The 27,419-nt window shown below is 34.9% G+C and overlaps 1 protein-coding gene and 1 non-coding gene across 8 annotated transcripts in view; one reads left to right on the top strand and one right to left on the bottom strand.

Moving 5' to 3' along the window:
• Positions 1-25,422, top strand: part of DNAJB4 (DnaJ heat shock protein family (Hsp40) member B4) — a 43,083-nt gene extending 17,661 nt beyond the window's left edge. For 4 of the 7 annotated variants that reach the window (XM_072754821.1, XM_026004765.2, XM_072754820.1 and 1 more), the window contains 2 exons: positions 22,049-22,617; positions 24,220-25,422. In XM_072754821.1, the coding sequence (XP_072610922.1) occupies positions 22,183-22,617; positions 24,220-24,453 (669 nt within the window). In that variant the 5' untranslated portion in view covers positions 22,049-22,182 and the 3' untranslated portion in view covers positions 24,454-25,422. Of the gene's footprint in view, positions 1-15,596; positions 15,839-22,048; positions 22,618-24,219 lie in introns of all 7 variants that reach the window. The other 3 variants (XM_026004762.2, XM_026004763.2, XM_072754818.1) reach the window with 1 other exon arrangement.
• On the bottom strand, positions 1,399-1,504 carry LOC112924528 (U6 spliceosomal RNA). The gene has a single exon (XR_003235910.2). It is a non-coding gene; the product is annotated as a U6 spliceosomal RNA (small nuclear RNA).
• Positions 25,423-27,419: the final 1,997 nt, after the last annotated feature.

Here is a 27,419-nt window from a genome sequence, read left to right as displayed (position 1 = left end):
AGTAGAGTCTCGATAACTGTTGCCTTGACTTCTTGATTTAGCTTAGAGAATAAAAAGGCTATATTTTAAAATATTTAAAAGTCAAACATTAAAAACCACCTATTTAAAATTAAATTATTCTTGGGTCACCTAGACAGCTCAGTCAGTTAAGCCACCACCTCTTGATTTCAGCTCAGATTATTATCTCAGGGTCCTGGGATCAAGCCCCAAGTCCTGTGGGGCTCCCTGCTCATTGAGGAGTCAGCTAGGGTTTCTCTCCCTCTGCTGCCACTCAGTCTCCCTCTCTCTCAAATAAATAGGTAAATCTTAAAAAAGATAACATTAAATTATTCTTGAATCCTTTTTTTTCCTCTTATCCTTGAATGTCCTCCTTTAAGCAATTACAGTAGTTTGGGCTCATTGTATTTGGAATTAGGCAGTCAATGGCCTTACTTTATAGTAGTCGATGACTACTACAAGAACATGTTGGCTTGTTTTATACATTTCCTAATACTTAACGTTTGATAGGTTGCAATAAAGTCTTTGAATCATAGTTAAATCACCGTAGCAGTGGTTTAATTATTAGGACTTTATGAGCGCATTGTACTATAAAGATATTTGATAGTTTGGATAAGGTACTGATTTGAATTAAATAAAACAGTTGGAGAGCTAAACTTGCTAGATAATCAGTTTATTGCAGTTTTGGCTAAGATTCTAACAGTTCAGTGAAATAGCCTGTGTTCTTCTTTCCTGCCTCTCCTCTGTGCTACATTTTTTTTCTTTGTAGTCCTGGTCTTGTTCTGAGGAACTGTTGGTTTGACTGTAGCCACAGACTACTTCCAAGGGATTCTGATGCCTTCTCTCACTACTTACGAGAGGAGAGAGGAGAAACTTTAGAAAAGAATAAAGAAAACCACATAAATTCCTCATTTCCTAGTGTTGCTTTTACTTTTAACACTGTGAAAGCATATACTAAGTGAACATGGAGCCATTTTGTGTGGAGCTATTCCTACTACTTTAAATGTAAAGTATCGTTTCAAAAAATACAAGTGTCTTTTTCTTAAAAAATGGAATGCTATTTTTCAACATGATTGAGGTAAAATTGGCAAAATTGTAAAATATTTAGATATCACACACTGTGATAATTTTGATATATGTATGCATTGTAAAAAAATTCCTCCCCTTTAGTTAATTCACATCCATCACCTCACATATTTACCTTTTTTTTTTTTTTTTTTTTTTTTTATGATAGTCACACAGAGAGAGAGAGAGGCAGAGACATAGGCAGAGGGAGAAGCAGGCTCCATGCACCGGGAGCCCGACGTGGGATTCGATCCCGGGTCTCCAGGATCGCGCCCTGGGCCAAAGGGGCAGGCGCTAAACCGCTGCGCCACCCAGGGATCCCCCCTTTTTTTTTGTTAAGATAGTAAATGCTTCACAAATTTGCATGTCATTCTTGCCCAGGGGCCTTGCTCATATTTTAGTGTTATTCCATTTATAGTATATGTGTTGCTGAAGTGAACACTAGGATGCTACTTTATATGCAAAAATGGACTTTTCTTTAGTGTGCATCTGTTAAGATTTTATTTCCCCTAAATGTACATGTGAGAGATGTATATGTGTGATATACTTAAGTTCATAGGTTGAGGTTTCTGAAAAATTGGATCATAGCACTGGTGATTAATAGGAATCTATATCTACACTGGCTAATAGAGTGGCCACTAGCCACATGAAAGCTAAGGGCCTGAAATGTGGCTATCTGAATTGAGATGTTTAAGTGTAAAATTCGCACTGGATTCTGAAGACTTAGTACCAAAAAGAGTGTAAAAGATCTTATCTTTATATTGATTACATGTTGTGATGATAATATCTTGGATTTATTGGGTTAAATAAAATACATTATTAAAATTAATTTTACTTTCCTTTTTACTTTTATTAAAATGTGGATTCTAGAAATGTCTACATGACATATGGGGCTCATTTTATATTTCTGTTGGACAAAGTTGCTCTAGATTATATGATTTTTCAATGTAGACTGTTATAATCAAATATCAATTTATAAGACCCATTTAAAATGATCTAGAAGGGCACCTGGGTGGCTCAGATGGTTAAGCATCTGCCTTCAGCTCAGGTTATGATCCCGGAGTCCTGGGATGGAGCCATATCAGGCTCCCTGCTGGTTGGGAGTCAGCTTCTCCCTCTCCTGCTCCTCCCCTTGCTCACGGTCTATCTCTTGGTATCTCTCTGTCTCAAATGAATAAGTAAACTCTTCAAAAAAGGAAAAAAAATAACCTAGAATTCTATAGATTTTTTTGGCTCTCTTATTCAATATTATAAAGTAATGTAGAGGGACGCCTGGGTGGCTCAGTGGCTGAGCATCTGCCTTTGGCTAGGGGTGTGATCCAGAATACGGAATCAAGTCCCACATCGGGCTCCCTGCATGGAGCCTGCTCCTCCCTCTGCCTATGTCTCTGCCTCTCTCTCTCTCTCTCTCTCTCTCTCTCTCTCTGTGTTTCTTATGAATGAATAAAATCTTAAAAAAATAAGTAAAAAATAAAAAGTAATGTAGAAAACATTTTATTTTAACTAATTCCAAAATGCTAGGAAAGTATGAGATTAGCTCATTATATGTTTACCAGTCCTCTAGTAAGCTTTTCAGTGACTTTTTATAAAAGAGGGTAGGAAGAAGGGCAAGTCGTTACTGGGCTATTTTATTAGGATACTTTTTTTTAAAAACAAGGAAAACCTTGTGGGAAGGAAATTTTTTTTTCTTTTCTCTCTCTCTTTTTTTCTTTTTCTTGAGTTGGCCCCACGCACGTACAACATGGGTTTGAACTCCTGACCCTGAGATCAAGAATCACATGCTTACCAACTGAGCCAGCCAGGCGCCCCAGGATGCATTTTAATATCATCACAGAATAAAATCAGTTCTACACTCCCCAAAAAATAATTTATATTTTAAGTTTTTACTTATTAAGTAATCTCTATACCCAACGTGGGGCTTGAACACAAAACTCCAAGGTTAAGGGATCCCTGGGTGGCTCAGCGTTTTAGTACCTGCCTTTGGCCCAGGGCCTGATCCTGGAGTCCCGGGATCGAGTCTTAAATAGGGCTCCCTGCATGGAGTCTGCTTCTCCCTCTGCCTGTGTCTCTGCCTCTCAGTCTTTCTCTCTCTCTCTCTCTCTCTCATTAATAAATAAATAAAATCTTAAAAAAAAAAAAAACCCAAGGTCAAGTGTTGCACGCTCCACAGATTGAGCCAGCTAGGTGCTCCTGTACTTCTAAATTTTGTTGTAAACCTTTTCTTTTGTAAAGACCATTAAATCAATAAAATTATATGTGTATATTCTATTATAGTGCTTTCTGCAGGGAATGTATTATAAGATCAAGCAATGATGCAGTATTGAAACTTGGGGAGTTACCAATATAACTATAGTGATAAAGTGCTGGGAAATTCCAGTGGTACAGACAATAGTCCAAGGAGAATGATGACTGATAAAAACTCTTGTTCTTTTTTTTTTGTAGTTTGATATCTTCTACTGTTGCTCTTGAAGCTTACAAATACCAATGAAATTTTGTCAAGAACACTGTCCTTAGAAACAAGAAACTAATTTCACTAGCTTCAAAGTAAACTGACACTTAAGGACTATCAAATACATTTTAAAAGAAAGTTTGTGGGGCACCTGGACAGTTTAGTTGGTAGAGCATGTGACTTGATTTTGGGGTTGTGAATTCAATCCCCACATTGGACATAGAGTTTACTTTAAAAATTAAGTTTGTTTCAAAGACCTAATGAATTAGCCCTTTTTAAAGAACATGAAAGAGAAGTCATCAAGTTAAAAAATGACATTCAGGGGCAGCCCGGGTGGCTCAGCGGTTTAGCGCCACCCTCAGCCCAGGGCGTGATCATGGAGACCTGGGATCAAGTCCTACATCGGGCTCCCTGCATGGAGCCTGCTTCTCCCTCTGCCTGTGTCTCTGCCATTCTCTCTCTCTCTGTCTCTATGAATGAATAAATAAAGTCTTAAAAAAAAATGACATTCAAAACTTAACAATCTGACCGTAAGTTTTTTTTGTCAGCTCCCTAATATGAGCCTTCCTAGATCCTATGCATTAATCTGACCCATTTTGTTTTGTTTTGTTTTTTGTTTTTATATCTCACATACATTTTATGTTCTTTTCCTCTGGGCTCTGTCTTGATCCAGATTGAAAACCCTCCCCATGCTCCTCTCTCTTTGTAAATTCTATCAATCTTTCAAGACCCTGCTCATATTTTTCTTTTATAAAACTTTCCTATACCCACTACTCCAGCTCAAGATGAGCATATAATTAACATTTTTATATATTTTCTTTTTGTAAACCCTTTCGCATATTTTCTCATTCTTTATAGATAGAGATGATGTTTTATAGAATCAGGGAACTGAGCCTCAGAGAAATAGTCCTTCTTCCAGAACATCATAGAGATTACTAAATTGCAAAGCTAAGAATGTTAGAACCAATTCCTCTTATTCTGAGTTTCACCATCTTTTCTCTGTGGCTGAATGGTTCCTTAAATCCTGTAACAGTTGCATAACACACTTACTTAAAGCTATTATTTTTTTACTCTATTTGTATCAAACTATTTAACTGGATTGTTAGCTGCAGGCTTGAAAAGGGATATGTACAGATTGTACATGAGAAAGGGAATAAATGCAAAAGGTCAAGAGAGCTGAATACATTTCTTGATAATAGAATCAAAGAGGTCATTAAGAGTTCTTTACCAGTCCATTTGCTTTTCTGAAAGCGTGATACTTTTTTTTTTTTTTTTTTAAGATTTTATTTATTCATGAGAGACAGAGGGAGAGAGAGGGGCAGAGACACAGGCAGAGGGAGAAGCAGGCTCCATGCAGGGAGCCCGATGTGGGACTCGATCCTGGGACGCCAGGATCACGCCCTGTGCTGAAGGCAGGCACCAGACCGCTGAGCCACCCAGGGATCCCCATATGATAACTTTTTTTTTTTTTTTTTTTTTTTAAAGTCCAGGGCATGTGGCTTCCTGGGGGAATTCTATCAAAAGTTTAAATTTTTCTTCTTTTTTTTAATTTATTATTTATGATAGTCACACACACACAGAGAGAGAGAGAGAGAGAGGCAGAGACACAGGCAGAGGGAGAAGCAGGCTCCATGCAGGGAGCCCGACGTGGGACTCGATCCCAGGTCTCCAGGATTGCGCCCTGGGCCAAAGGCAGGCGCCAAACCGCTGCGCCACCCAGGGATCCCCATATGATACCTTTTTAAAGCTGATACCTAGACTTACTCCTTTTCCTCTACCTTAGTGCCGAATTTTTAGTATAATTCTTTTTTATTTTATTTCATTTTATTTATTTATTAATGAGAGACAGAGAGGCAGAGACATAGGCAGAGAGAGAAGTGGACTCCATGTAGGGAGCCCAATGCAGGACTCAATCCCAGGACTCCGGGATCACCCCCTGGGCCCAAGGCAGATACTCAGCTGCTGAGCCACCCAGGTGTCCCCAAATTTTTAGTATAATTCTTAAAGCAAAGCTAAACAGCCAGGTCTTCCCTGACCGTCCTGGCTAAAGTAACTCGTCTCCATCAAATCCCTGTCTTAGAAACATTTAAAATTTTTCTTAGAGTGGGATCCCTGGGTGGCTCAGCGGTTTGGCGCCTGCCTTTGGCCCAGGGCATGATCCTGGAGACCCGGGATCGAATCCCACGTCGGGCTCCTGGTGCATGGAGCCTGCTTCTCCCTCCTCCTGTGTCTCTGCCTCTCTCTCTCTATGTCTATCATAAATAAATAAATTAAAAATAATAATTTTCTTAGAAACATTTCTAAAAATTTTTAAAGATTTTATTTATTCATGAGAGACAGAGAGGGAGAGAGGCAGAGACACAGGCAGAGGGAGAAGCAGGCTCCATGCAGGGAGCCTGATATGGGACCCGATTCCAGGTCTCCAGGATCATGCCCTGGGCCGAAAGCAGGCCCTAAACCGCTGAGCCACCCAGTCTGCCCTATTAACTTGATCTTGATTATCTTCGCCCACTGGAATATGAGTTGAATGAAAGTAAGAATGCTATCTATCTAGTTTATAGCACATAGTAAGCCCTCAGTAAGTATTTGCTGAATGAGACACTTCATTCATGGGGAATGTTCACTATGATAACATCCATCCTTTAAAACAAGTTTTAGGGACGCCTGGGTGGCTCAGTGGTTGAGCATCTGCCCTCAGCTCAGGGCGTGATCCCAGGATCCAGGATCCCATCGGGCTCCCTGTGAGGAGCCTGCTTCTCCCTCTGCCTGTGTCTCTCCCTGTGTGTCTCTCATGAATAAATAAATAAAACCTTTAAAAAAAAAAACAAGTTTTATAGTACTCACCAAATACTATACAACTGCCTATTCTAAATATGAGTCCAAATTAACTGCAATTACCTAAAGAAGGACACCTTATAGTTAAGAAAAAAAGATTTCTAGAACAATTTAAATAGGGTTTAATGTCTAAAGACACTTGCCTTAAGTTTACTTATTCTCTTATAACCTAGATATCGAGTAAGACAAGAATCTCTTCAATATTTTTCTACTTTTTTTACCTAATGATAAATTTGTATTTGAAATGATGACATTTTTAGGTATTGTAACTTACACTCAAAGTCTGAGATTGCGACTCCAGGTCGTAAGTTCAAGCTCCTCGTTGGGTGTAAAGTTACTTCAAAAACAAAACAAAACAAAATTTTGAGAATACATTTTTCCCATTTACTTTTAAATTTTTAAGTAGGTGTATTTTTTTAGAGCAGCTTTAAGTAGCAAAAATTGAGTAGAACGTAGAGTTTTCCCATAAACATCCACCCCACCCCATTATCAATATCTCCCACTAGATGGAACATTTATTTACAACTAATGAACTTATATTGATACGTCATTATCACCCAGAGTCTGTAATTTACATTATGGTACACTTTTGGTGTTGTACATTTTATGTGTTTGGACAAATGTATAATGACATGTACCCACAATTTCAGTATCATACAGATTAGTTTCACTCCCCTAAAAATCCTCTGTACTCTACCTATTTACCCATCCCTTCCCAGTAACCCCTGACAACCCCTACTTTTTTTTTTTTTTACTGTCTCCATAGTTTTACCTTTTCCAGAATGTCATACAGTATATGGCCTTTTCAGACTAGTTTCTTTCACTTAGTAATATGCATTTACAGTCCCTCCAGTGTCTTTTCCTGGCTTGCTAACTCATTTCTTTTTCGTACTGAATAATACTTTATTGTCTGAAAGACCATAGTTTATCACATTCACCTACTAGAAGACATCTTGGTTACTCCCAAGCTTCCAAGTTTGGGCAATTATGAATGAGGCTGCTATAAACATCCATGTGCAGGTTTTTGTGTAGACCTAGGTTTTTAATTCCTTTGAGTAAATACCAAGAAATATGATTGTGTTTAGGATCTATGATAAGTGTAGTTTTTCTAAGAAACCACCAAATTACCTTCCAAAGTGTACCATTTTGCACTCCCATCAACAATGAGTGAGAATTCCTATTGCTCTACAGCTTTGCTAGCATTTGATGTTGCCAGTGTTCTGGATTTGGGCCATTCTAATAGCTATGTTGTGGTATCTTTGTCTTTATTTGCATTTCACTGAAGACATTTGATATGGAGCATCTTTTCACGTGCCATCTGTATCTTTTTGGTGAGGTTTCTGTTAAGGTGTTTGGCCCATTTTTAAATTGGATTGTTTGTTTTCTTATTGTTGAGTTTTAAGAGTTCTTTATGTATTTTGGATAATAGTCCTTTATCAGATATGTCTTCTTTTTTTCTCTCTCAAGATTTTACTTAAACTCTAAACAGGTTAGTTAACATATAGTGTAGTATTGGTTTCAGGAGTAGAATTTGGTGATTCATCACACTTACATATAAAACTCAGTGCTCATCCCAGCAAGTGGATCTCCTTACATGCCTGTCACCCATGTAGCCCATCCCCTCTACCCACCTTTCCTCCAGCAACCCTCAGTTCTTTCTCTAGACTTAAGAGTCTCTTATGGTTTGCCTCCCTCTGTTTTTATCTTATTTCATTTTTCCTTCCCTTCCCCTTTGTTCATCTGTTTTGTTTCTTAAATTCACATAAGTGAAATCATATGGTATTTGTCTTTTCTGATTGACTTATTTTGCTTAGCATAATACACTCTAGTTCCATCCACATTGTTGCAAATTCAGATGTCTTTTGAAATATTTTCTCCCAATCTGTGGCTTGTTTTCTCCTTCTCTTGACAAAGCCTTTCTCGGCAGAAAATTGTGATTTTAGTGCAGCCCAGCTTATCAATTCTCTCTTTCCTGAACTGTTCCTTTGGTAGTATATTTAAAAATCATTGCCAAACCCAAGGTCATGGGAGCTAAGATTTTTATAGTTTTGCATTTTATACTTAGGTCTGTGATCCATTTTGAGTTAATTCTTTTTTTTTTTTCTTAAAAGATTTTATTTATTCATGAGAGACATAGAGGCAGAGAGAGAAGCAGGCTCCATGCAGGGTGCCCCACGTGGGACTGAATCCTGGGTCTCCAGGATCATACCCCGGGGGGGAAAAGGCAGGCACCAAACCTCTGAGTCACCCAGGCGTCCCCATTTTGAGTTAATTCTTGTGAAAGGTTTAAGGTCTGTATCTAGATTCATTTCTTTGCAAGTATATATCCAGTTGTTCCAGCACTATTTGTTCAAAAGACTACTTTTTCTTCAATATATTGCCTTTGCTCTTTTGTCAAAGATAAGTTGACTGTATTTATACATGTCTCTATTTCTGGGTTCTCTATTCTGTTTGATTGGTCTATTTGACTGTTTTTTCACCAATATCACAGTCTTGATTACTTTGTTTGAAATAGTCCATGTATTTGAGATTTACATTTGAAATGCAATGAATCCTATCTATATGAAAGTTTAACGGTTTTAAATGTTAACAGAGTCAAGATGAGTAAGTAGCAAATATTAACTGGAGTAATTGGAAAAAGCCATTTATTCTTAGTTGGACCACTGTTGTGTGTGGATGTATATACTTATAAGTAAATTTTTTTCTAGAAAAAAGTTATTCTAGTTCGTATGATGAGATTATCATCATCACAATAGTAGCTAACACTTCCATAGCCCTCAGTGTGAGCCAGTCTCATTTAAGTGTATCTCATTTAATCCTCACAATAGCCTTATGAAGTATATATTAACGCTAATCTCATTTGACATATGAGGAAACTGAGGCTCAGAAAAGTTAAGTTCAAGGCCACACAGCTATTAAGTGATGTTGTCAGGACTCTAACCCAGGCTGTCTGGCTCTAAAACCTGTGTTTTTTAACGACTCTGCTATCAGTATTCCCTGGTGCCACCTTAGCAAATTTTATAACCATTTTTCAGCTATCTGAAGCACTGTGAGAACAAGATGTAAAAGAGCCTCAGTTTATTTATTCTTGGATAAGAAGTATTGGGGAATGGAAGTCACAACTTACTAAAATTAATCACTTGAGAAATTTCTGAACTAAATGTACCTATTTAAGAATTAAATATTGACAGATAAAGCTTCCAACAGGAACATTGGTAAAATATTAGAAGTCATTTGTTTTTAAGTATTTAAGTGATGATCTGAATTTTAATGGTGATTTCTTTTGAGACTCTGGAAGGCATACTGTGTCTTTCTTTGTGCTAATGTATTATAAACTGAGAAATGATTTGTGAATTGGAGAAAAAAAACCTTTTGAAATTGTCTTGTTAATAAAACCAAAGTAGAAAGTGAAGATGGCATCAGTTGAATGACTAGTTACATACTTTTAAGATTTTTTTGTGTATGATAAAGTACTTATATCTTTAGCTCTCATTCTCTAAACATATTTAATATTTTAAATTGTGATTATACAATTGAAAAGGACTCATACTTCTGTAAAAATAACTTATCTACACTTACCGTGGAAGCATGATACTGCAAATAAGGAAGCTTTGTTAAAGTTATTGGAAAAAATATGTCATTAGAATTTTTACTTAATTCTAGGGATCCCTGGGTGGCGCAGCGGTTTAGCGCCTGCCTTTGGCCCAGGGCTCGATCCTGGAGACCCGGGAGCAAATCCCACGTCGGGCTCCTGGTGCATGGAGCCTGCTTCTCCCTCTGCCTGTGTGTCTGCCTCTCTCTCTCTCTCTCTCTCTCTCTGTGACTATCATAAATAAATTAAAAAAAAAAAGAATTTTTACTTAATTCTGGCCCATGTCTCCATAAGATAGTGACACACTTCTTCCAAATATATTATTGGGCACAAAAACTGTTAAAAAGTAAAAAAAAAGTAAAAAAAAAACTTTGTAAAAGTTTAAGTAAACTTTTATTTAAACTTTAAGTAAAAAAAAAAAACTTTAATAAGCAAAATAATAAACGTCCTTAAGTTTTCTGATTTATTGAAAAATTAAAATCTCTTACCTTCATTTACAGATGAGTCACCCCTACCCCAGCATGAGAACTTGACCTTATAAATTGTAAATATTAAGATGAAAAACCTATTTGTAATTCTCTTTCTTTTATTTATTTACTTATTTTTAAAGTAAGCTCTACACTCAATGTGGGGCTTAAACTCATGACCCCAAGATCAAGAGTCACATGTGCCAACTGGCCAGCCATATATATATATATATATACTTATAAAATCATATAAGCAGGACTTAATGTGATTTTTAAACAGTATTTCAAATAGACTATTATGTAGTCTTCTTGGCTTTGTTTTTTTTTTTTTTTGTTTACATCTCAACTCCATTTTCCCTAAAAACTGTCACTACTTTTTCCATTTACATACTCTATTTTTGTCATTATAATTATTTATAGGGATGACAATTATCAGACACCCACATTAAAAAATAAATAAATAACACGGCAGCCCCGGTGGCGCAGCGGTTTAGCGCTGCCTGCAGCCCAGGGCGTGATCCTGGAGACCCTGGATCGAGTCCCACGTCAGGCTCTCTGCATGGAGCCTGCTTCTCCCTCTGCCTGTGTCTCTGCCTCTCTCTCTAGCTGTGTCTCTATGAATAAATAAATTAAAAAAAAAACAGCCTTTAAAAAAAAAATAACACTACAGTCTTAGATGAAAAAAATTTAGTGTAAAGTGATTGTGTAATGGATTTTTAACCCCTAAGTGGTAGAGGAGACAGCTCAGTTTGAAAAAGAAAATGTAAGAGTAAAATTTCTCTAAAGTACTAGGTAGTTTAGTAATTATCCACTATTATCTATCCACTACCCTATTGCATCGAATTGCAAGGAGTATAATGGTATATTTGATAGTTTTTTTCTTTGCATTATTTCTAGGGACATATTTCCAGGTATGGTATTTACAGAGATTTTAAAATCATTTTGAATAATTTTTCCCAGGGTCTCCTGGATGACTCCGTTGATTAAGTGTCTGACTCTTTTTTTTTTTTTTTTTTTTTAAGTGTCTGACTCTTGATCTCAGCTCAGGTCTTGAGCACAAGCCATGAGTTCAAGCCTGGTGTTGGGCTCTACACTGGAGCCTACTTAAAAAAAGAAAACATGTTCCCAAATAGTTTTAAAATTATTTTTATTATTTTTTATATTTATATTATTTTATTATTTATTTATTTTAATGGATAAATGGGTATTTCATTATTACCCATTTTGAACTATCAGTTTACATCACATATACTTTTTTTGTGTATCTGTATATCTCACTGTATTAGTTTCCTAGGGCTGCTAAAACAAATTGTCACAAAGTAGACATCTTAAAACGACAGAAATTGATTCTCACACTTCTGGCAGCTAAACCAAGATATGGGTAGAGCCATGCTCCTTTCAAAGGCTCTGAGAGATAATCCTAGGAGAGTAGTATGTGTAGATCTACACATTTCAGGTATAACTTTTCTGCTTATTTGAGTGTCTCTCATCCTTTTAAAATAAAAATGTAGTGGATTTTATTTTATTTTTATTTTTTAATTTTTAAGTAGGCTCCACACTCATCATGGAGACCAACTTAGGGCCTGAACTCCCAACCCTGAGATCAAGATCTGAGCTGAGATTAAGAGTTGGACCCTTGGGGTGCCTGGGTGGCTCCATGGTTGAAAGTCTGTTTGACTCAGGTCGTGATCCACAGTCCTGGGATTGAGTCCTGCATCAGGCTCCCCACAGGAAGCCTGCTTCTCCCTCTGCCTATGTCTCTGCCCCTCTCTGTGTATGTCTCATGAATAAATAAATAAAATCTTAAAAAAAAAAAGAAAGAAGAGTTGGACACATAGCCAACTGAGCCGTCTAGGTGCCCAATGAATTTTAGCTCTTAAAAGAAAAAAAAAAAAGAATGTTTTCCTTTGGTAGCCTGAATGTACTGTCCTTTTTTCCTGGGCCTACCTTGTTTCCTGGGCTGCATGTTGCTTTTCTGTTCACTTGACATAGAAGGGCAGTGGAGGGGTTGTCAGGTTCACCCGGCTCTGGGTATGAGTTGGCCTTGATCCCCCCCAACCTCCTCCTGATACTGCTACATTTATTTTCTTTATTGAAGTATAGTTGACATACAATGTTGCATTAGTTTCAGGTCTACAACATGATGATTCAGCAACTCTATAGTTATGTTCACCACAAGTGTAGCTATCATCTGTTACTATACAGTGCTATTATAATACCATCAACTGTATTCTCTGTGTTTAACTTTCATCTTTGTGATTTATTCATTCCAGGCATATAATATCTTCCTTATCCATTCATCTATGAATGGACACCTAGGTTGCTTCCATATCTTGGCTATTGTAAAATAATGCTGTAATGAATGTGGGTGCATATATCTTTTTGAATTCGTGTTTTGTTTCCTTTGAATAAATACCCAGTAGTGGAATTACTGGATTGTGTGGTATTTCTATTTTTAAATTTTTGAGGAAGCTCCATACTGTTTTCTACAGTGGCTGCACCAATATACATTCCTACCAATAGTGCACAAGGGTTCCCTTTTCTCCACATCCTCACCAACATTTGTTTTTTCCTGTCTTCTTGATATTAGCCATTCTGACTGGTGTGAAGTAGTATCTCATTGTAGTTTTGATTTGCATTTCCCTGATGATTAGTGATGTTGAACATCTTTTCATGTGTCTGTTGGCATTGTTTCCAAATGTCTGAAAGAATTATTTACTCATTTGATCAAAAACTAGCTAGATTTTTAAAGTCTTCAAATTATAATTGCTTCTTTATTAACTTGAAATTTCAAAGTTGAGGTGAATTCTTGCTTTTCAAATTTAGTACTGTGATTCTTTTTTGTGTGTATGATACTTGAAGAAATATGAAAATCCTTTTATCATCCTTCCCTATATGTGGAAAGTCAGATTTGTTTCCATTTGTTAAGCTATAATGCATTTCTTGGAAATGTGAAAGATCTAGCCTTTGGGTTCTAAAGTCCTTTAATATGTCAAGTCCTGATAATATTTCTAGCTATCTGAAAATGATTGAATCACATAAGAATCTTTTTTTTTCTCACAGCATTACCCACCAGAACAATTCAAACTTTTCATAGATAGTAATGTCAGTGTTCCTTTGGTAGTAAATATTTAAAGGAGCAATTAATTCTAGAAAAAGTGATTTTTATTACATTTTTACTATACTCTAGATGCTGATCATTGCACTGGACTTCAACTTGCATTTTTTTTTTTTTTTAAACTAGGAGTTTTAGGATGACTTTGGATATCATCAATTTTCCCTAAGTTTTTTTTTGGATTTGAATGGTTAACCTTTTGACATTGAGTATCTGTGAGACTAAAAAATTAGCTTGAATTGCCAACTGACAAACATCTGTAACCTGTAAACAGGCTAGACAGATGCTATACATTTCTGATACCAAAGTATTTTTAAAGGAGAGAGTTTTGAAAAATAGGAAATCCTAGCTGTCAAATGTACAAAGATGAACATTCTGAAAGAATTGCTGAATCATGAATGTAAAGCTGCTCGGGATATACAGTAGATGTTCCCATATCTTTAAAGGTTAACATGTGATCATTACCTTTTCATCATACTCTAAACATATATGTACATTTACTTTTCCTTTACATGTTCTGTTTTTAAGTTTACAGATATAAGGTATTTATAGGGCTCTGTGCAATTCTTTTGACATTTTCTTATTAGTCCATCTTTCCATTATATTAGTAATGGGAATATTTTTGAAAAGATGACAATACAGCAGATAAAAGATGAGTAATATATATTGAAAATATTTCTCATAAGTATCCTATATATCCTATATCCTGTGTGTGTATTATATAATATATATTACATATTATATAATACACACAGACATCAAAAGGGTATGTAAATGATATGACAAACTTTATTAAGAAAAAAAACAAATACAAAACTACAACAAATAAATATAAATATTAGAAAAAAAGGACTAAAAGGAAATACACTAACATTTAGCAGGGATTTCCTAAAGTGGTATGATAGGTTTTTATTTTATATTTTTTTCTTCTTTTTTCTTTCTGTGTTTTCCAAAATCTTCAGCTATGAGTATTGCTATTTGTAATTAGGAAATGTGTGTTTAAAAGGAAAAAATATTTCTCATATCACTGCCCCATAAATAGCCTATCCAGATTTTAAGATGATCCAGTCAAGGTCTTATAAGAAACATGAGTATTTACTGTCTGTAACCTGATACTTGTCTTCTATCTTTCCTGCAGCACAAAAATTCTTTAAATAGTGACCCTAGGAATTGGGCGGAGGCCGGGAGGGAGGAAAAAGTGGGATCTCATTCTGTTTTTGCTGAAGTAACTAAAATCAGATATGAAGCTTTCACAAATAATTAGTTTGCCAGAACTATTAACTCTTGTATACTACAAAAAACTAGTTAAAACCACTAACTAGAATAACATGTAAGCCCCTTATTGCTTTTGATGTTTATAATATGTATATAACCTTTTACAATGTGAAATTGGCATGTTGACTTCCTGGCATTTCTGATTGATAGACCCCAGGAATTCTAAAGATGACACAAATTATCTGAAAATTTTAATTTAAACAACCATATTTTACTATTGTATATCTTACATTTGGATAACTTAAAATTAAAATACATAAACTAAGTTCAAGGGTACCTTTAGTTGTATAATACCTTTATTTTAACATAGGATGCTTAATGGCTATAATAATTTTTGTTGTTTTTTTCACCTACGATAGAGTAAATAAATATGTAGTTATGACCTTCTATGCTAAAATATTGTTTTCTTAATCCACTTAGCTTCTTAAAAAAGAAATAAAAATAGGAGAGCCAGAAGGAAAATGAATAGTTAATCGTGGAGGAGGAGAAAACCTAGCTCAGTACTTTGACTAGAGGCAGCTGGGGAAGTGACGTCCTGTAGCATTTGCTGTTCTAGAAAGTACAGAGACACGTAGTGAAAATGGGAGGATCTAGAAGGAGGCCGTCTCCCGTGTAGTGTATATTTATCTGTAAGTGAGCCTTTGGGGAAGGAATTAAATACAGAGACGCTGTTTGCTTGCTGCTTTAGGACAGCGAAGCTGAATTGCTGATTTGCTTTAACTTTTAAAATACCCAGCTTGGTTTATTTTTCTTGGAATTGTTGTATTGCTAAGACTGGGGACGCTGTTTTCTTTCACAAAGGAAAATCTAAGTTCATTTCAAGGCATTCGAAATGGGGAAAGACTATTATTGCATTTTGGGAATTGAAAAAGGAGCTTCAGATGAAGATATTAAAAAGGCTTACCGAAAACAAGCCCTCAAATTTCATCCGGACAAGAACAAATCTCCTCAAGCAGAGGAAAAATTTAAAGAGGTCGCAGAAGCTTATGAAGTATTGAGTGATCCTAAAAAGAGAGAAATATATGATCAGTTTGGGGAGGAAGGTAAGTATTCTGTGTATCTCCTTTGGTCTCTCCGGCTCTGTCTCACTCTCTTCCCCCCCTTCTTTTTCAGCCTTCTGGTTATTGTTAAGTTAAATTCTCAGACATCAAAAGTAAAAAGACAAATAATGGATGAAAACAAGATTTCACCTTTGATCATCTGAATGAATATTATGACACAGCTGTGAATGAAATGTACCTGTTTGCCTTTTTTTTATTTTGACATCTTGTAGTAATCTGCCATTAGATTTATAATGTTAACATTGTATATTTGAAAAGAAACCTTAAATTTACCTACCCATTAATGAATTGTGTCAAAAGTCTTATGCAACCTGTTTTGTTTTCTAATGAATTTTCTGCCAGAACCAATAAAGGTCCTTCTGTCATTTAAAATTTTAAGATTGGCAGTTCAAATTCTGAGTAGTTCATGTTTTATTCACAAAAACAAAGGAAGTTTTTTGCCTTTCTGATAACAATTTAATTTAGATTGAACAAGATAGAATCGTCTCTCTGAGAAGCAGAAGGCCCAGGCATTTAGCTCTAGTTGTTTTTGGCATTCCGCCTGGAGAGGAAAGAATTTTCCTGATGTCATAAAATACCAGAACAAGTTTTTAGCTTAATTGTAAACAGTAATTGTGTGCCAAGAAAATGAGATCTCAGAAATACAATTTTTGACCTAAAATGGCCACCTAGTTAGAACAATTATTGATTTACTTTTAGGTAACATTATTTCTTTCTTTTGAAATTTTACTATCTAGGTATAAAGGAAAGCATGACAACTTCCCTTTCCTCTCCCTGCCATACTTTTTGTTTCTTGCATTGTGAGATAGAAACTAGTTGAATACAGTAAATGGGGGTTATTAAGATTATCCTTTTATTATTCTGAATTTTACATTTTGTCCCATCACCTCCATGTAAATGTAGATATAAAATAAGACTATTTTAAATTGCTAATTAACAGCAACAACAAAAACACTTTAATCCCTACAGATGATTCTGGGATTTTCAACATTTTGAATCAGGGCTAAGTTATTTCATTATTATTTTTTTCTCTCAAAATATTCTCTTTTAAATCATTGTGGTCATGAAAACTTTATCTCTTTGCCTCCTTTACTGCATTTCACATAAAATTTTCCTAATTAGAAATATATCCTAAAATACAGTGAAGCAGTAACTACTTATTTTGAGTTAAAAAATTAAATTTTTGTAAGTAGGGTGATTGAGTAGAGGGTTTTGTTTTTTCTTTTCTTTTCTTTTTTGTTTCATTTTTCTTTTTGATCGAGTTACCAAAAATTGCAGTTTCTGCTCTTGGTTTTGGTGTGATTAGGACCTGCAGTGTCAGGTTCCTGCAAAGTAAATATTGAAAAAGGCAAATAGTGGCCAGTGGAATCCTGCTTATTCCTTACGGCCCATAGTAATCAAAATACTGTGATTTGGTTCATCTCAAAAGCGAAGCAGGATTCGGAGATACTACAATATACTCTTTCTAAAGAAGCTATTTGTAATTTTGTAAAGAAATCTATAAACGTAGAGTAACACTATACATTCCCATTAAAAAGCAGATACCCCTGCTTACACCACATCTCACCGATAGCCTCCAGTTTGTTTATTACTAAGCCATAGGATTTAGTGTTTTCTAAGGATATTTGTCTCCAGAATATTCACATCATCAAAGGATACATGACATTATCTCTCAATAGTGTTTTTCTGGAATGCTGTTTCTCTAGTTTCAGTTTTACTGATCATTATCAGTGAATGAATTTTTAAAAAATGAAAGCAGTATCATCTATGTGTCATGAATCTTTTTTTTCTTCATTTAGATAATTGATATAAGCAATAGAGGTAATAGGGGAGTAAGTTTTTTAAAGCATTGAAATTTATTTAGAAATATCATTGTCTAGTTATGAGTTACTTAAAAAGTTAGGTTAAAATTATTTGATTACTTTTTAGAAATTATTCTTCCTTTACAGAAAAGCACTATATTTACTTGGTCTTTATTCAGAATAACTCATTTATTCTTTGACAAAATCCCTTTTGGGTATACTGTTTAAATGTGGGAGAACATTTTTTTCTCTTTGCCTTTCACTGGTCAGTTTGTGTCTGCAGGCCTGGCTCCGTAGCCTTAATGTGATTCTCCAGTAGTAACAAAACACTGAATTTTAGGACTGTGGAGCTGTTAGTTAATTTATGTTATATACATACCCCCCACCCCCATTATTACACTCTCTTTCAAGGCCTGAGACAGTGGTAACAGGAACCATGAACTGAGAAGTCTATGAGTTGAACATGCTGAATTTATATAATTAGAAACTAAGAGAACCAGTGATCCAATTTATTCATGTTTTGAAAATCTCTAATAGCCACAATTTTAAAGGCTGGGTTTAAAAATATTTGGATAAAAATAGAGATGTTTTAAATTTACCATATGATCCAGCAGTTCCACTCATAGGAATCTATAAAAGAGAAATGAAAACATAGGTCCACAAAAAGACATGTATGTGAATGTTCATAGCAGCATTATTTGTAATGGCCCCAAACTGGGAACAATTAAAAAGTACTATCATTAAGTGAATGGATAAACAAAATGTGGTGTATATGTATTTGTATGTGTACACACACACACACACGAATACTGCTAGCAATTAAAAGGATTGATTTAATGAAACATGCTACAACATGGATGAACCTCAAAAACTATGCTAAATAAAAGAAGTCAGATGTCAAAGGCTACATATTCTATGGTTCCATTTACATGAAATCCATGGAAAAGGCACATTTATAGAGAAAGAAAGCACATCAGTGAGTTACCTACTGTTAGAAGTGGGAGCAGGAGTTAGCTATAGATAGAAACTGGAGAACTCGTTGGGTTAGTAGAAATGATCTATAACTGGACTGTGATGATGGCTGCACAATTCTACACCTTTACTAAAATCACTGAATTAAATATTTTCAATGGATTAATTTTGTAGTGTATAATAAGTAAACCTATTTTTTTTTAAAATAGAGACATGTTCTCTATAGTTGAATCATTTGAAAACAAAAAAAACACAACTACAGAAATTTAAAATTGGGTTTTGAACATGTCTTCTCCAAAAAGTTTTAGGTTTAGTTCTGATTTGTTCAGTGGATGTCAACCGAAGTTTCTATAAAAGACTAAAAGGAAAAAAAAGAAAGACTTCCAGTAACACATCCTTACAGTATCCTAGTTCTCTAACATTTCTTTTTCTTTAAGCCTTTTTTGGTTTGTAGTTTACCCAATAACTTTAACTACTGAAAGGTAGTATTTATATGATCAAACTTGTGTTTAGTATATTAATCTTTATACCAGCTTGTTCCTTCAGTTCTTTAGTTTATGTATTTAATCAACTGGATGTTTTTATTTTTAAAAATAAGTTGGATTTTTGTGAGTCAAAACTGCTTAAAGGATCTCATTATGCTAGTAATTCTGTAAGTCTTACTCTAAATCTAGATTTTTACATATCAGATCTTTCTAAAGTGAGAGTTATTAAAGTCCTATAATTTTTTCTTTGAAATCCTAATTCTTCTCCAATGCTGCTGCTTTTGACAAACTTTCAACTAGTGAAAATCTGGTTATAGATAGTATACCAAACACATATTTATTTTTGGATTGCAAATTGGTTGGTGGGTTGGTTGGTTTTAAATAATAGTAGTCTTGCTACAGCATAGGCAAATGTTGATTCTAGAACATATTCCTTGATCACACAAAGTGATGATGGTGTCTAGAAAATATCTTGGAGACTAGAGGGAATGCAGTTGAATAATAACGTTTTCCATAAGCAGTCAAAATGTATGTAATAAAGCACTGACTGTATAGTTGATAACACGCCTATTATAATTCAAGTGCTGGGCGATGCAAGTGATACTTGCATAATAATTCATATTATATTGTTGTGAATTTTGGTAGGATTTCCATAGTTGTTAGAGTAGCTTTGTCCTTTATCAAAGCTATGTACTTGACTGTTTAATGTCAAGGAAGACCTCAAAGCTTCATTGGTGGCTTTCTGTCAGCTTTGATAAATGTCACTTCAGACTCTGTCAGTCTTCTCAGGGACTCTGTAATTCTGATTGAGTTAGGATTTTTGGCAGAGGAGGAAGAGGTTTTAGGGAAAAGCCAAACCCATAATGTAATAACTTAAAATGTTATTCCTTCTTTTCGTGGATTTACTATGAGTCCAAAACATCTAGATCTTGTCTCATAGAGAGTTAGATTGGGCAAGCTAACTTACTTAATTTATATAATTAACTCAAACTTACTCAATTTATATTATTAACTCTCTATTAAACTATTATATTCGTGGGATGTGAGATGAAATGGTTGAAGTAATTTCAGCATTGGTTTAGTAACATTGGTCATGACCTTGAGTTATATCCATAACCTGTCATTTATAAAAATCTATCACTAGCTTTTTTTTTTTTTTTAACATTTGGAGTTATGACTGTACCACTAAAGTTTACATATAAAAAAGAAGTTTTGTATGAGCTGCATGTTAAAAGTCCTTGTTCAACTTATACTTATCATTCTGTCTCTATAAGGCCTATCCTAACTGCTCTTTGGATATATCATTCAATACATATTTTGATAGTGTTCAGGTTATTAGACTTTTCTTGGTCTCTCCAGATTTCTATTCATGGATGAAGTTAAAAATGTAAACACCAGGGCAATCCAGGTGGCTCAGCAGTTTAGCTCTGCCTTCAGCCCAGGGTGTGATCCTGGAGACCTGGGATCAGGTCCTGATTCCGGCTGCCTGCATGGGGCCTGCTTCTCCCTCTGCCTGTGTCTCTGCCTCTTTCTCTCTCTGTGTCTCTCGTGAATAAATAAAATCTTAAAAAAATATGTAAACATCAGCTGAGACTGTTGGATGAAATAGAATATATGTGTGCTTTTTAATGGAGGAAGCCAAATAGAATAAAACATGCAAAACTAAGTCTCTGAAAGCATGCTGAGTATAATTTTTTTATTAAATCTCATATGTGTGTGTATGTGTATGACTGTACTTTATATTGCTTTTGCTTTTGCCTATCCTGACACTCAAGATACCTTTTAAAGTTTAAATAGACTTTAAGAACTAGTTCACTAGTTCATTCTGTATTCAATAAACACTAGCATCTATCATTTTCAGCCCTGTATACATGAGCAATGCAAAAATGAATAAAATGTATTTCCTGCCCTCAAATTACTGTTTGAAAGTATTAGAATCTCTTAGTTTAGTCTAATGGATTTATCACAGTTTTAACACTTTTTAGATTCTCTTCCTGCTTATTTCCTTGGTCAGGAATGTCCATAAGACTCATTCAGAAACTTTGCTACTATTGTAATGATACAAATCCTTGTCAGTATTGATCCCTTAAAAGATCACTATCTAATGTTTTGTGTTTTTTAATAGAAACTTTCTTTGATATATAACAGAAAATGCTGCTTCAAACATTTGTGGTCGCTGGTGAGCTACATATTTAGGTGCACCATGCAGAACGGTTGTCCGTAATAGACAGAAATAACCAGTCCAAAGAACTTAAGTGTCAATAAGGTTTACAGTACTTGATTTTAGTTTTCTTTCTACATGCTGTTGAAATTAATGCTATCACGTGGTGTGCCTAGATAAGCAATTTTGTCAGATATAATAAGGATAATAATTTTAGAGTCTAAAAAAACATTTTTCATAGATGGTCCTATTGTTTCTTTTTCCCCTTCCTGCCACTGTTTATTCTTAAACAGTAAAAGCTGACCTGAAATAAAGTTAGTGTGAATATGGTATTTTATATTATTGATTATGCTCACTGGTTAAAATGGCACTTAAAGATTTACGCATTTTGCACTGATTACCAAAGACCTATTTCAATTGACTTCTTTTGAAAACTCACATTTATATGCTTCAGTTTGTCAAGCCAGTAGCTTATGAGATAAGAAGTTCCTGCTTTTATTTTCTTATTTATCTATGAAACAAAAATTCAGGAATAAGTTGTCATAAAGGTGGGGATTTGGAGGAAGAACTTGAAAGCTAAAAATTTAACTCAGGTTGGAATGAATGGTCAAAAATTAGGTAGCTGTTCTGTATTTAGTGATAACAGCATGTCTGGCCAATATTAATAGATTGTAACCTAAGTTGGCCAAAGCTTATTAATAATACAATTTTTGCAAGTTTAACTTTCAAGAGTTGCAAGCTTTTTTCTAATCATGTTTATCTGTTCATTTAGGGTTGAAAGGAGGAGCAGGAGGCACTGATGGGCAAGGAGGTACCTTCCGGTACACCTTTCATGGCGATCCTCATGCCACATTTGCAGCATTTTTTGGAGGTTCCAACCCCTTTGAAATTTTCTTTGGAAGACGGATGGGTGGTGGTAGAGATTCTGATGAAATGGAAGTAGATGGAGATCCTTTTAGTGCCTTTGGATTCAGCATGAATGGATATCCAAGAGACAGAAATTCTGTGGGGCCATCCCGCATCAAACAAGATCCTCCAGTTATTCATGAACTTAGAGTATCACTTGAAGAAATATATAATGGTTGTACCAAACGGATGAAGATTTCTCGGAAAAGATTGAATCCTGATGGAAGGAGTTACAGATCTGAGGACAAAATTCTCACCATCGAGATTAAAAAAGGGTGGAAAGAAGGCACCAAAATTACTTTTCCAAGGGAAGGAGATGAAACACCAACTAGTATTCCAGCAGACATTGTTTTTATCATTAAAGATAAAGATCACCCAAAATTTAAAAGAGATGGATCAAATATAATTTACACTGCTAAAATTAGTTTACGAGAGGTAAGTAAGTAGGACCTGGGATTCTGAAACCAAACAGAATTATGTGTCTGATCTTAGAGAGCTTATCTAACTAATAGATAATATTTATTAAATATTTACTACACATTATTTTTTAAATTCTCATAAGAACCCTCTAGAGGGGTACCTGGGTGGCTCAGTCGTTTAAACATCTGCCTTTGGCTCAGGTCATGATCTCAGGGTCCTGGGATCAAGCCCCACGTTGGGCTCCTACTCAACCGGGAGTCTGCTTCTCCCTCTCCCTCTGCCGCTGCCCCTGCTTTGTGCTCTCTCTCTTTCTCAAATAAAATCTAAGAAAAAAAAAGGAACCCTCCAGAGGTAGTACTACTATTATACCTCTTTTATGGATAAGATAATGTTTTCTAAGTTTAGTTAGCTATACTATTTAAATGCCAACTTTAAGTGCTAACCAGATTATGTAGTATGAAGCCTAATACTGGCTTATCTCTACCCAGTTTTTATAGGTATGATTTATGAGATATGCATTATAATTGTAGTCTGTGTATTAGATTTTTTTCCAAATTGTTATTTGGAGTAATAATTATATAACAAAAGAGTTTATTTAAAATAATTTATAAGGGTGCTGCTTTAATATGAGTCCTTATTTCTATTTTTAGACACCATTTTTCAAATTGGATTATAATCTTGTAGATATAGCCATGTCAGTTCACTGCTTAAAATTCTTAAATGATTCCACACAGCATCTACCATAAAGGTCCAGACTTTTTAGCTTAAAATAAAAGGTCATTTTAAATCTGATTTCTACCCATCAATGTTTATGCATTTCCCTAAGTTTGCTCTATTATTATCTTACATACATTTATGTCATCATCTGAGCTTTCATCTATGGAACACTGTTGCTCCTCACTCTGCCTCAAAACCTGCTACTGGTCCAATGTTTAGGTGAAGCATTCTATATACTCTCAGAAGCTAAGGGGGTTGATAAGCCGGGTACTAAAATCTCACAATTTTAGTCTCACAAAAGACTTCTGCACTTCTGTGCTAATGTTATATGTATTATTATTACTGGTTTGCTTCTGAGTTCCTAGTGCATTCCCTGAGGTGTCTCTGTTCACAATCCCTAAGTTCAGCATCTAGCAGGGATGTATGGCATATATAGGCACTCCGTAAACATTTGTTGACTAACCTAATAAATGTATTTCTTATCCTAACATTATTCCTTCCAGAGAAGTAGGTAGTTGCTCTTTTTTCTGTTCTCACTCCTAAATTTCTCCCTCTTTTCTTGTCCAACTCCATCCCTGCATCCTGAATGTTATAATGGCAACCTGAAATATTCCATTTCATTTCAAGGCAATATGGAAGACATCCTTTCTTCTCTTTCCTTTTCTTTTCCTTCTTTTGTTGTATTCTGATCATGCATGTCCTAAAGGAATTTTTTAATAGGGAAAAAGTCTTGTAATTATTGTCCTAAAGGAATTTTTTAATAGGGAAAAAGTCTTGTAATTATTGATATTTTTTTGGAGGTCAAAATTTTACCTTAGTGGTTTCATCATTCACACCCAGTTTTTTTGTGGTTGTTGTTTGAAGTTCTGAAGTTTGTTAATCTTACTTGGTCTATTTCAGGCATTGTGTGGCTGCTCAGTTAATGTGCCAACAATGGATGGAAGAACCATACCTATGTCAATAAATGATATTGTGAAACCTGGAATGAGGAGAAGAATTATTGGATATGGGCTGCCATTTCCAAAAAATCCTGACCAGCGTGGTGACCTACTAATAGAATTTGACGTGTCCTTCCCAGATACTATATCCTCATCATCCAAAGAAGTACTTAGGAAACATCTTCCTGCCTCATAGAATGAAAAACTTTGTTACCCATATTTTGATAAGGCACTGAAAATATAAAAGGACTGGCAGTTTACTGATGTAGATGTGAATTCTGTATAAAGATGTGTAAATTATTTTGAGGATTCATTAAATTGCATGAATAGAGACGGGTCAAATAAATAGGCAAAAGGGATTTTTACAGTTAGAGATGAAGAAAAAAACCATTCACTGTATTTTATTTCATTTCTCCCAAGTCAGAAAGTTTTAGTATTTTGCTTATGTGTAAAATTTGTTTTTGTGGAGTTAGAGGATATATTCCTAATAAAGTACTAGACTATCCAAGTACTTTATTTCTCTTATCTTTACATTGTCAGCATAATAGTTCTCATTTATAATGGAAATTTAAGTTCTTAACTAACCTACACATGTGATCTATATTTCTAGAAAATAAAAACCCAAGTCATTTGGAAATGTGGCTAACTAGATTTAAATCTCCATCTGAAATGCTGCTATAGGGCTGGGACCCATAAAAAAAATATCCTAATGCATATGTTTTACCATTTTGATTTTTAAAGTATGCTGTAGCATTTCTTGATAACATGGTTGTAATGTTCTTAAGGCAGACCTTTTCATCATAAAAAGGACATTAATGGCAATTTATCTCCTGTGGAAATCCCAATTGCCTGAATTACTGATATTTTAGAAATAGGCTGTTTTTAAAATGCCATATGTAATTTTATGCAAGTTGACTATATATCTTGGACTTAATAAATTATAGGCACTTTTACTGTCCACTAGTTTAAAATAATTTGTTTAATAATAAATATGTTTTTAGAGGAAATATTGTTACTTGGAATTAATTTTCCAATTACACAGTCTTCTATAACTTACTCATCATATGCTATATGTATCTTATGCAATTTCCCTAAAAAGAATAAACTACCATTATGGTGTTAAACCAAAATATGGGGAAAATAAACACTAACTGCTGCTTATGAATGACGCTACTACTTGTTATGCATATAAATATTTTACTTTTTCATATGTATAGATTGCATTTCTTAGGTGTTTTAATTTTTTAAATATATTTACATTTAAAAAATTATTTTGTTTTCTTTTTTTTTTTTAACCATAGTAAGAGTAATGTCTTGAAACAAAGGTTTTGGTTCAAAAGTAGCTTTCAGGAAGATTAATCTATGTACAAAGTGTACATGGATCCTATCACTGTTTAGCAGAGTACAAGTGTTCTTTTAGAAATTCAGTGAATAAGTTGCAATCACTACATACTTTATCACTTACTGCATTGTAATTGACGTGCTGTGAAGCTTACCCTTCTAAAAGAACATAGTTCATGGGGTGCCTGAGTGGCTCAGTTGGTTAAGCATCTGCCTTCGGCTCAGGTTATGATCCCAGGGTCCTGGGATTGAGCCTGGCATCAGCCTTCCTGCTCGGCGAGGAGTCTGCTTTTCCCTCTCCCTCTGTGATCTCTCTCGCTCTCACTCTCTCTCATAAATAAATAAAAATATAAAACAAAAAAATATATATAGTTCAGTGGTTAGTATATTCACAGAGTTGTTTAACCACTAAGTCCAGAACATTTTCATCACCTGAAAAAGAAACTCCCTATCCACTAGCACTCACTTTCTATTCTTCAGTGCCTGATGAGTACAAATTTTCCTGTCTGTACAGATTTGTCTATTCTGGGCATTTGGTACAAATAGGATCAAAGAATATGTGGCTTTTTTCACTTAGTTGCTTCAGCTTAGTGTGATGTTTTCAAGATATATCCATGTTGCATCATGTATCAGTACTTTTTATGCCCAAATAACGTTCCATTTTGTGGAGATACCACATTTTGTTTATCTATTAGCTGATGGGCATTTAGGTTATTTCCACTTTTTCGCTATTGTGAATAATGCTGCTAGGAACAGTTTTGTACGAGTTTTTGTGTACATAACTTCCATTTTCTTTGGTGTCTATCTTACTGGGAATAATCACATGCTTTAGTTGCAGATGGAACCTGGCAGGCTCAGTTGGTAGAGTATATGAGTCTTGATCTTGGGTTTGTGAGTTTGAGTCCCATGTTGGGTATAGAGGCTACTTAAAAATAAAATCTTAAAAAAAAAAAATGGTTGAAAGTGCCAGAGGATTCAGCTAATCGTACTTACTATTCCACCTAATTCATAAATAATTGGCTCTCTGAACAACAGTTAAACACCTTAGGGAGGGACACCGGGGTGGGTCAGTAGTTTAACATCTGCCTTTGGCTCAGGTTGTGACCCCGGGGTCCTGGGATGGAGTCCTGCTTCTGGCTCCCCACAGGAAGCCTGCTTCTCCCTCTCCCTGTGTCTCTGCCTCTCTCTCTGTGTGTCTCATGAATAAATAAATAAAATATTAAACTAAACAAAACAACCTCCTTAGGGAAGTATAAGCATCATAGAAATTTTCTCACAGGTCTAAAGAGATAGGTGAAAAGCATGTCAGAGTGGTGGACGTGATTTCCATATTAAACCCATTGTCAGTTATTGTAATTTTCTTAATTAAGCATATTCTCTCAAAGAAAGGATTGAGAGATTAAGTAGATCGATAATCTTTGGATTATAAAGTATTTTCTTAAAAGTACAGAATTGTTCTTCTAGTAGTAAAATTAATTTTTATTGCTAGATTGAAACAGTATGCCAGCATCTTTCTTGCTTTAAAGGATACTGATAAAGTTAGCATATAGTTAGTGCTCACTTTTTCTTTGTTGAGTGTTGAATTAATGTAAAAGTAGAACTTAAAGTTTTCTTATTTATGTAAATTGTGAAGTACTTTTTATTTTATTTATTTTATACTTTTTATTTTCAAATGTTCTCTTCAAATTCGGTCACGTACTTGGATACCTGAAATAGTTTTTGAAATACTGTAGATGCCAGTAAGCTAATTGATAGAGATGTTTATCTTTTCTACAAGAAAAACCAGATCACTTATGCTTTATAATCAAGATGTTTTTAGGT

The sequence above is a fragment of the Vulpes vulpes genome, chromosome 3, assembly GCF_048418805.1.
Source record: "Vulpes vulpes isolate BD-2025 chromosome 3, VulVul3, whole genome shotgun sequence".
In the NCBI taxonomy this organism is placed as follows: domain Eukaryota; kingdom Metazoa; phylum Chordata; class Mammalia; order Carnivora; family Canidae; genus Vulpes; species Vulpes vulpes.
The sequence above is the reverse complement of the archived record's forward strand: the minus strand, read 5'-3'. Positions and strand labels throughout refer to the sequence as shown.